General features: G+C 31.5%; 3 protein-coding genes across 4 annotated transcripts in view; 1 reads left to right on the top strand and 2 right to left on the bottom strand.

Annotated features, from left to right (window-relative positions):
* Nucleotides 1-3,496: 3,496 nt before the first annotated feature.
* On the top strand, nt 3,497-7,436 carry LOC101503595 (uncharacterized). The gene is made up of 5 exons (XM_004492856.4): nt 3,497-3,845; nt 4,423-5,300; nt 6,069-6,469; nt 6,841-6,910; nt 7,222-7,436. The coding sequence occupies exons 2-5, from the start codon at nt 4,528-4,530 to the stop codon at nt 7,283-7,285; spliced, it is 1,308 nt and encodes a 435-aa protein (XP_004492913.1). The 5' UTR covers nt 3,497-3,845; nt 4,423-4,527; the 3' UTR covers nt 7,286-7,436.
* A 198-nt stretch (nt 7,437-7,634) lies between these two features.
* LOC101492839 (transcription termination factor MTEF1, chloroplastic) lies at nt 7,635-8,740 on the bottom strand. The gene has a single exon (XM_004492986.4). It carries the CDS (start codon nt 8,642-8,644, stop codon nt 7,811-7,813), a length of 834 nt encoding a protein of 277 aa, XP_004493043.1. The 5' UTR covers nt 8,645-8,740; the 3' UTR covers nt 7,635-7,810.
* A 2,059-nt stretch (nt 8,741-10,799) lies between these two features.
* LOC101503916 (uncharacterized) overlaps nt 10,800-11,409 on the bottom strand; it is a 4,821-nt gene continuing 4,211 nt past the window's right edge. Inside the window, exon 9 of one of the 2 annotated variants that reach the window (XM_004492857.4) lies at nt 10,800-11,307. In XM_004492857.4, coding sequence (XP_004492914.1) covers nt 11,206-11,307 — 102 coding nt within the window. In that variant the 3' untranslated portion in view covers nt 10,800-11,205. The remainder of the gene's footprint in view (nt 11,308-11,409) is intronic. The other variant, XM_004492858.4, reaches the window with a different exon arrangement.

Here is an 11,409-nt window from a genome sequence, read left to right on the forward strand (position 1 = left end):
TGTAAGATGAAATATGTAGGAAGGGAAATTATTTGTTTCAAAATTGCAAATTGACTATTTAAAGATTAATATTTTTGTAAATCATGAAGCTTATATAGCAAAAGTGTTAGTATTTTTCAATACGAACAAATAACATTTGTTGTGTAATCCAATGAGAACTAATTGGTCCCAAAGTATCGCATCTTAGTTCAATTGAGGGCACTAATTTATCTTGCTAATTATACATATTTTAATATATTGTTTGTTTTCAATTTATCATCAAATATTTAATTAGTTATATGAGAGATGCAAGTCATTTGTCCAATCCTCGCATTGAAATTTTAGCACTACATAGAGAAGTTGAAATGTTTTTTGGTTGAGGTGTATGCTTCAACACATGAAAGAGACTTATATCCACACAATAATAGCCCAGTTGAAAGAAATACAAAGTCATCGTCAAATGAAACTTTTAAGCAACTATTATAGAAGATTAATATTCGTCGTCCTAGAGATGATTGTTCGCATGAGAGGAAGAATTATAATTTGCAGTTTTTTCCCGTAACTATGATTTTGTTCTATTTGATATTTTTGATAAGGTTTTTAATAAGACAATTCCCACAACAACAAAAAAAATACTCTTTTTCCTTCATTAGGTTTTTTCCCACGAGAATTTTTTTAGTAGGTTTCAATGAAACATATCTTTAATGGACATCTAAAATGGAGTGGTGTGAATAATTATAATATATAGTGGATGTCTATTTTCCTACCTTCTTTATTTAAAAATCACTCACTCCACAAATGTTAAATGCCATTTATTCCACTATATTAGTGCACACATATTTTTAATATATTTATAAGTTACAAGATTGTGTCGTATAAATATGACTCATGAAGTATTATAAGGATGTATCTAGATGAACATAATACAATATTTTCTCTTCTCTATTATTTCTTCTCCTTTGTGTTCATTTTTCTATACTTATTTACGTTTAGTTTAGATTAATTTTATAGCATTTTTTTATATACAAGATAGCTTTTGTGTCAACAGTATATATATTCTTTTCAAAATTATTTTTCAATTACTACAAAAAGAAGTGAATGTCTTATATATATTTTTCATTTAATTAAAGATATTCTCGTGAAAAAAAATGACTAATAGAGTTTATATTTCATAAAAAGACTCATAAAAAAAGACACTAATATTTTATAATATAAGAAGATATTATATGCATGTTGTATAATATTTTTAGTGAATATTTTAAAATGAGATGTGTGAGAATGACATAATTTGTCTATTTTTTTAAGAAAATATGTAAACAAATAAATTTGTTATAATTGATGTTTAGGTTGATGATATAAAACCAAAACTCGTGAAGAACATATGAAATACTTTGATTAAAGAAAAGTGTAAGATGAAATATGTAGGAAGGGAAAATATTTGTTTCAAAATTACAAATTGAGTATTTAAAGAATAATATTTTTGTAAATTATGAAGTTTATATAGCAAAAGTGTTAGTATTATTCAATACGAGCAAATAACATTTGTTGTGTAATTCAATGAGAACTAATTGATCCCAAAGTATCGCATCTTAGTTCAATTGAGGGGACTAATGTATCTTGCTAATTATACATATTTTAATATATTATTTGTTTTCAATTTATCGTCAAATATTTAATTAGTTATATGAGAGATGCGAGTCATTTGTCCAATCCTCGCATTGAAATTTTAGCACTACATAGAGAAGTTGAAATGTTTTTTGGTTGAGGTGTATGCTTCAACACATGAAAGAGACTTATATCCGCACAATAATAGCCCAGTTGAAAGAAATACAAAGTCATCGTCAAATAAAACTTTTAAGCAACTATTATAGAAGATTAATATTCGTCGTCCTAGAGATGATTGTTCGCATGAGAGGGAGAATTATAATTTGCAGTTTTTTCCCCGTAACTATGATTTTGTTCTATTTGATATTTTTGATAAGGTTTTTAATAAGACAGTTCCCACAACAACAAAAAATACTTATTTTCCTTCATTAGGTTTTTTCCCACGAGATTTGTTTTTGTAGGTTTCAATGAAACATATCTTTAATGGACATCTAAAATAGAGTGTTGTGAATAATTATAATATATGGTGGATGTCCATTTTTCTACCTTCTATATTTAAAAATCACTCACTCTACAATATTAAATGCCATTTATTCCATTATATTAGTGCACACATATTTTTAATATATTTGTAAGTTACAAAAATTGTGTCCTATAAATATGACCCATGAAGTATTGTAAGGATGTATCTTGATGAACATAATACAATATTTTATCTTCTCTATTATTTCTTCTCCTTTGTGTTCATCTTTCTATACTTTATTTATGTTTACTTTAGATTAATTTTATAGCATTTTCTTATATATAAGATATCTTTTGTGTCAACAGGATATACACTCTTTTATCTTTTAATTACTACAAAAAGAAGTGAACGATGTTATATATGTTTTTCATTTAATTAAAGATATTCTCGTGAAAAAGTGACTAATATAATTTATAATTCATAAAAAGACTCATAAAAAAAGACACTAATATTTTATAATATAAGAAGATAATTTTATATCTATAGGAACAATATATTAAATAATAAAAAAACAAAAATTTTATTTTGAAAAAAATATATTTTTGGCTAAATTGCATCTGCGGTCCCTTAACTTAATTTCAGTTAACGTTTTAGTCTTTTTTTTTTTTTTTGATTTGGTCATTTATTTTAATTTTAAGTAATAATTTGATATTTTATGTTTTAAAATGTCAACAATGTTATCCCCTTTTTTTTTACAGAAATTCAAAAAAATCATCGAAAATTTCAAATAAAACCCATAAAATTAATAATCATTTTCAATATAATGCAGATTTCATTGCATAACTCAAATATTCAAATAAACTCATATTTTCATCTCCAACAACATCAAATAATAAGAATGGAAATATTAGTTTATTTAAAGATTTAAGTTATGAATTTGATTAAATTTAAATTTTATTGAAAATGATAATAAATTTTATGGATTTTATAAAAATAAAAAAAAAGACAACACTGTTGATATTTTAAAATATAAAATATCAAAATTAAAATAAAAGAACTACTCGAAAAAAAATGAAACGCGAAAATTAAATTAAACAACCGTTAGTATAATTTAATCTATATTTTTAAAATTGAACGCACGAATAAATTTTAAGACATTATTTTTATATTTAATTTCTCAAGATGTATGTCTTTTTACTAAATTTACATATATACCATTTGAATAATTGTTACCATCTTTCGAAAAATAATAATTTTATTTTTCCAAAACTAATTAATATTAAAAGTTTTCATCGTTTTTTAATAAAATAAAAATAAAAAACGAAGTTATTATACGGCAATTTAATACATCGTTGCAATTCGGCAATTCGCAAATTCTTTTCCTCGTTGTGAAAGCGTCGGCGGCTACCAAATATCTCTCTCTCTCTCTCTCTCTCTCTCTCTCTCTCTCTCTCTCTCTCTCATACGGTTTTTCTCTGTCTAGAATCAAATTGTGGTTCCTTAAAGAGAAAGACCCTTTGGGACGAAATACGAGAAAAACCCAAAATCTTTCATTCTTCTTCTCTTTCGCAATCTTCACAGAGCAATTTATGGATAACAGGTGCAGATCTGATTCACAACAACTTGCTGTCGTCGCAAAACTCTTCCACCAACAACAACTCTTTGCTTCTGTGTTTCCATCTCTTTTTCAGCCCTTGGATAGATCAATTCCTCGGTTTCGGTTTATACGTTTTCGCCTTCCCAAGTAGCATTCCAACTACCTTCTTTCTCCTCTTATATATTTTCTGCAACAAAAAAGGTTAGATTTTTTCATCTGGGTTTTCTTCTTTCACCTCAAATTTTCAAATTTTGTTTCTGGGCTTTTATGTATGATTCTGTACCATTGTTTTTTAGATTATTAAATCTGCTTTTTGTGATGTGCTTGCTTTTAATTGGCGGTGTTTTACATGGTTCAATTTGAAAATTGCGTTAGTTTAAATTATGTCTTGTAATATTACACTGTTTGAGATAGTTTAAGGACATGTTCGGATTAACATATTTGAGTTTATCTATTTGCATACCGGATGAGACAGCTTATGGCATGTCCATAAGCTGTTTTGCCATAAGCTGTTTTTAACTTATTTACATAACTTCTCAAATATAACTTATATGGAAAACAGTTTGACATTATTCTATCTTTTGTTATAAAAATAACTTACACTTAGTAAACATTTATATGATAAGCTTTTATGCTGTAAATGCTTAATTAAGTTTTTTATGCAACCAAGGTATAAATGATCATTATTATGTCTTTTAAGTGATTGTCTAACTTACTTGTATGTAGCATGATGCTCAGTGCTTATTATAGTAGTTGACTTGGACTTTTTGTAAGCCAGGTATTCAGATTGTGGCTTCCCTAGTTCTTGTTCTGTATATGCTGCACAAGTCTTCAGACAGAGAGATAAAGTGATTTGTGCTCAAATTATGGTGTATGGAACAAGATGACTGTTTCGGCCGGAACCTCCCTTAAAAAAATGTCGTGGGGCAGGGGTAGCCAACCTTCTGGTTGGACAGCTTTTGATCTCAAGCAAAGAAATAAGAACAATATTGAATCTGCAGCTGACAATGACCCTTTCCCACCTATAGGCTCATCTGGTTCTATGCGACATGGTGATAAGTTAGTCAAGAAGAAACATGTTCCGTTGAAGCCTTTCTCTTCAGTACTTATACCCGATGAAAATTTCCCTCCTTTGAAAGAGGGTGCAAATTGCCAAAAGGCAGTGTTAGGTTCTGATTCTGGTGAAAAATCTTGTGGGGCTACTGCCCGGGAAGATGTCAATTTAGCTACCAAAAAGCTTAAAGAGCTGCATCCTTGGGCTGAAAATAGCTTGATAGAGGATATCTTGGATGCTGTTGATAATAATGTTGATAAGGCCATGGCTTTATTGGAAACAATGGTCTTTGCAGCCGATTTTGAAGAATGTAAAGTATCAAGCGATCCAAGGCCAACTATTTCAGATAAAGTGGAGACCGTTGAAAGTCTTACTTTAGATATGGTCAAAGATGACATTCTTTTCCATTCTAATATTGTCGGTCACCTCCAATATAACGATAAAGACTCAGAGAATAGAAATGCTTCCTCATTTCAGAAGTTTCCTGATGTCAATAACCTAAAATGCAAAATGGACCTCTTGAATTTTGTTCCAGTCGAACCCGAATGGGAGGACGATGATATTTACAATAGCCATCGAAAGGATGCATTGAAGACAATGAGGTTTGAACGTCAACTCATATTATCTTTCTTGAGATAATATTATTTAGTTCTGTCTTGCTTGTATGTGCTTGTCTTGGTATGATTATTTATTTATCAGCATTTTTTCTCACGTTATATATATGTCTTTTTTCTTCTACTTATGTCAACTTTTATCCAAGATATGTGGAGAAACATGTACAATGATTAGTGAGGAATGGAGCACATCTTAATCCTTGCTACCATTTATGACTTCTCTTGCCATTTGTTAACTTCTGATTTGCATGCATCCTAAACATGCTGAATGTATTAGAGGGCTATATATTATTATTGCCTTTTGTCATCATGCATTTGTTCTATGTTCTAGTTTTCTTCAGTGTAAGACAATAGTGGAAAAATTGCGTTTGGCTTTTATTATGAATTCTCCAAACAAAAATGTAATTTAATTGATGATGCCGTATTGTTATGTGCTATAACATACAATGCCTTGGTTCCGTGTCTCTGAAACCCTTGTAGTGTGCATAGATAAATGGTTTCCTACCTTACATAGTAAAAATCAATGAAAATAGGAAAACTTAAGTTGATTAATTTATTTCCATAGATTGCTTTTTATTTTATGTCAATGATTTGGTTGGATTTGCAAATCTTTCAAAAAAGAGCTTTATGTCAATATTTCTTTCCAATGCCAGTTGAATCCATCAGTCTTATTTTATTGAAAGGATTGCATCTTGGTGTTACACTTTTTAGATTGTCACTAAGCATTGAGAATTTTATGTCATGTTAATTAAACAGGTCAGCATCACGACATTCTAAAGCAGCCGCTAACGCTTTTCTAAAAGGTGAACACTTTTCTGCCCAACAACACTCAATGAGAGCTAAGGAGGAATGGCATAATGCAGACAAACTTAATTCTGAGGCAGCCACAAAAATTCTAAGTATTCGGAATAGTGATAATGATATTGGGAGACTGGATTTGCACGGTCTTCACGCAGCTGAAGCTGTTCAAGCATTGCAAAAACACCTCCATAGAATCGAAAGTCAGGGCTTCTCAAAGAGCTCAGCCCCTTCAAATGGTATGAAGAAGAATGCCCATGCACATTCAACTCTTGGGTCTCTTAACATCATGGACCGAGAAAATTTGGATAAGCAAGCACCAATAAGGCTTAGATCGTTGGCTCTACACGTCATAACAGGTATTTTGGTTTCTTTTTCGACCATGCATAACATGAAAATTCTATGTTTATACTTATATTGCAAATTCTGCCTAAAGAGATAGAGACAAAGTTATCTAAGGTAGAGAATCTGGATCCTGGATATTTTATCCAAAAAATTCCACCTTTGGTAATTTCTTTTCCATCTCACTCTCCTAGTCTCTTGTTATTATACTTTGTGCTGCACTGCCTCTGTTTATGTTACAGCTTCCTTCTTTCCTTTGGAAGCTATCAGTTAATTTTTGGCAAATTTAATATCTCTTGAATAAAAGAATTTAAGATTTAATGAGTGAGCATAAAATAATAAGGATTTTAATTAGGATGGCCTTAATTGCTCTTTTTCATTTCTACAGGTGTTGGCAATCACAGCCGAGGACAAGCTGCTCTTCCTACAGCAGTAAGAAGTTTCCTCAGTGAAAACAGGTGGAACATAATATCTATGCTTATATTTACTTCCTTTAGGTGCATTTACGAATTAAGATGCACTAATTAAAACTGGATGCGCTGAATTAGAGCATTGTATGCTAGTCATTAGATTGTTGATGAAAAGTTTATATCTATCTAATAGTTATAACATAGTGAAATGGGTGACTTTTTTTAATTCTTATTTTAACTGTCCACATTGAAAAAGAAGGAAAAAAGGGCTGCTTAGTGCATGAGACTTGCATATTTTTGTCTAGCTTTAGAAAGCTAGGTTTACCTTGTTGGCTCTTATTATATGTATTGTTATGCAGATACCGTTTTGAGGAGATGAGGCCAGGAGTGATCACAGTGTGGCCCAAGTTTCGTAATGAATAACATGTTCTGTTACCATTTCTTGTGGGTTTGTAGATTCTGCTTTGGAACCAGAGATATTTATCTTATGTCACTCATGTAATCTACATTTTGTCCTTAAACTCTTGTAATTTTCCATAGGTCAACCTTGAATTTAATTTTTTAACCTAGGGTATCTAGCTTCTTACTCTCTCCAACCTTAATATAAGCACAAGTGGATCAAAGAAAATTGATGCATTTGGTCTAAATATAGACAGGAATCGACTCTCTTCATTGACATTATAATTGTGCAAAATTTATCCCTTACAAAATAAAATGGACTGAATATAGTTGTGTATGCATACAATTCAAATCCAAATTCCATGCACCTAAATAAGGTTAGTAAGGAAAAACTCAATTATCTATATTAAATATTACATAATCATTAAGTTACGAGTAACTAAAAAACATAACAAATTAACAAAAGTGTGAAAGGGTTATTATGTAATTACATAAATTATTGTGCAAATGTGTGGGTTGCTACTTGTTGAGTGATACTACTAGTTGACTTCACTTCCACTTGGTGTAGAACTTATCATCACCCCACATCAACATTCTATTCAACGGAATTCTAACACCTCTTTCCTTCAAATGCAAATGTCTTGGCACAATTCTCTTCTCCAAACTAAACCCAAAATACTGAGGAAACTTTTTCAACTCTTCCAATTCCCTCTCCATTTCTTTAACCAAATACACAAATTTCGGCCATAAATTATTCTCCACATCGTATCCCAATATTGCGGGCAACCTCCCACACGCATTAATCGCTTCTTCGTATGAAAACCCCACTACTTCCTCCATGAACTTCACCCTCAGGTGCAATTTCTCCACGCGCGTGTTCAAAAGATGCGCGTTCCGGTTAGTCGGCCGGTTCAGGTTACGAACTCCAACGTGGCGGAGGAACTGAAGCGTCGGTCGGAGGAAGTAGTCGGCGTTGGTGAAGAGGAGTTTGGGGCAGCGGAGGATGAGGCCGCGGGAGTCTTCGGCGGTGGCGAGGAGGTCGTCGGAGAGGAAGTGGAAGACGGGGGAGATATCTGCGGGGTTTATGGAGGTTGTGAAGAGGTGGGGAGAGTGGTGGACGAGGCGGGGGATATCGGCGTCGGAGAAGGAATGAGATTTGAGGAAAGTGACGGTGGCGAGGATGTGGTCGACGGCGTCGGGGAGAGGGAGGTTGTTGGGTTTGGTGTTGGGGTTGATTATAGTTAGGGTTTTTAGGTAACGGAGATTCTCACGGTAGGTTGTTCGGAACTTTATGTAACCGTTTCTGTTAGGAAAACGGTTAGGTATGATAATGTTCGATGGTTGAATTTGCGAATGAGAGTAAGGAGTTTGGAGGAAGAACATTTTATTTGTGTTTTGGGTGTGCAAGTTAAGAGAGAAAACTCAAGTAAAAGAAATTCTATGGTCACGCACTCACACTACATAATTTTCAAGCAAAATTTTATGTCATTCATTCAATCCACACAATCATTATCATGATAATAACCTCATCCTTTCAAATAAGTCTTATTTCATTGCAACGAATATTCAAAATATTTTTTCATTAAAACAAAATATTCAAAATAGATAGTGTTTTTTCCAAACAAAACATGAGATTAGGTAAAATACAATGGTAGACAATTAAAGAGAAACAGAAACAATGGACGAGTGAGGGTTTGGTGGTCTATTACAATTGATCAACCGGTGAATATTAAAATGGGAGAATTGGATTTCATATTCCACATTTTGCCTTCTACTATCATATTTTACCGTTTTTTTTATAAACTTCTAAAAATATTCTTGTTTATTTTTTACCCCACATCTATTTTTAAATAATATCTATTATCCCACATCTATGTCCTTTTTATGTACCGAATATTTTCAGTACACAATTTTATTTTTTTATTTTTCTTTACGTATTAAAATTTGAGTTCAAATTTTTTTGAAATATCTGCATAAAAATTTTGTCAATAATTTTAAGTATCGAAATTTTTTTAAAGTTTTCGATATGAAATAGTTTTTCAACATTTTTATAAATAAAAAATTTCATTTTTTTTTATATGTAAATTTTTTCTGTTTTTTAGTTTACATATCGAAATTTAAAATTTAAAATTTTTTGCATGTTAATTTCTAAATCATATTTTAAGAAAACAACTCTATTAGAAATTTTATATTTGTGTGGAATAAACAATTGATAAAAAAAAATTTCAACAAAAAGAGATGAAAATGATACGGGTAAAATTGAATTTTTTAAGAATTATAGAGGTATGGGGTCAAAAATGTGGGAGTATGAAATCTAATTTTCTTACAATGCTCCACTATTTGAGTTATTCGAAGAAGGAAGACAACATAGCTTTTGCCATCTATAATAACTTTCTAATCCATAAAATTAGATTTAAGTGGTTAATGAACTTCAATTATAGATGAATGGTTCGAAAGAATCTGAATTTAAATATTGGTCGGAATAATTTTTTGTCAGACTATTTACCTCTCGATCAAATTCTGCATTGTGAGAACCCCAATACTCTGAAAATCAGAGAGTTAAAGAAAAAGCATAATTCACATTGCAATCAGGCAAAGCACAAACAAATTCACATAGCACTTAATTGTAAAAAACTATGTAACTTGTGCTTTGCACAGTGAGTAGTTTAAGACATTTAATGTTTGCTTGATTTAATCTTTAATTAGCTTAAAAACATATTTGTTAAATAACAAATTTGATTTATTATAACGGATTAATTGCTAATTTTTACTAACTTTAGACACATTTTGGATTGATTCGTTGGTTCTCACAATTTTTTACCCAACCAATTTCATTTTATAAGCTGAATGGAATCGAAACTTAATTGATTTGCTGTTCCTTTATTTGTTTTGTTATTCCGTTAGCTGATGAGATAAACACCAATACTGTAGAACTATAGTTGAATGACCGTAGCTGATTTCCTAAAATATTGTTTTCCTGCTGTGTGCTACTGTTTTAGATGACAGATTTATCGTTATTATCTTTGGTATTGCTGCATTTCATCATATGACTACTAGTACGATGATCACTTTCATTATGATGATTGATGAATTTGCAAGGGAGTACATATTGACACTTGACTGCAACAATCTTATCTTCTTGAGTCGAGGAAGTGATTTTCATCAAATGATACATGCCATAGCAAAGCACTCTTCCAGTTGATATTGCAAGAGATAAAAATAGATATTCACGTCTACTGCCACTACCCATCAAATATTCAGCATAACAGCCAGTGACAACTTCAAATGGAAACATCTGTTTGTATTTTTGGTATTTTCTTCACAAATCCGAGTAGCTCAGCATAGCTCTTATAAAATATTAAATTGAAACTTCTAAAGCAGTCATAATTTAGACGAGTCAATAGAAAAGCAACGCAAAACATTGAACCATAACATGGTCAACTGAATTTAGATGACCTGTTGAATGGATCAGGAGGAGATCGTAAAATGGGTGACCTTACTAAAGATTGAATAGCATGTATAAAATAAACAAGTATAGTTTCGGCAAAATGGAAACATTTTATCTTTTACTCAAACAAATATGCAGAGTATACCAATACCTTCACAAACAAGGCCAGCAGTTGCTACAAACTATAGTAAACCTGCCTGAATTATAATCGAAATACATAGGCAAACCACAATCATTACAACCTAATCTTTTTGGTACCAAGCAAACCTACATTTCAGACTCCCCTGGCAATTTGTCAGTCAACATTACATCCTCCAACTGGATTTAAACCTTACCTCTGCCTCCAGAACATTGATATCACATGTGGCTCACCTCGGTCTTACTCAAATTGTTAGAAGGTTAAATGTTGAAGTGGGAAGAATGTAAATACAGTATCATCACATCTAGTACAACCTTCAAGTTAAAACTAGTAGACTCACTGACTATTTGTTGATATCTATCGTTTGAGAAGTTTGTATGAGGGAACATCTTCAAGCCGTGTAAGGTCTTCAAGCAGAAGCTCTTTCTCTAGTTGACGGCGTGTAGATTTCATCACTGTCTGTAACAACATTAAGTGACACATATATACATATAAGCAAGTATAATCACCAGCAATCTTGAGAAACTTTTACACTTCAATGAAAATTGCTAGTGCACAATC

The sequence above is a fragment of the Cicer arietinum genome, chromosome 3 (genome assembly GCF_000331145.2).
Source record: "Cicer arietinum cultivar CDC Frontier isolate Library 1 chromosome 3, Cicar.CDCFrontier_v2.0, whole genome shotgun sequence".
NCBI lineage: Eukaryota > Viridiplantae > Streptophyta > Magnoliopsida > Fabales > Fabaceae > Cicer > Cicer arietinum.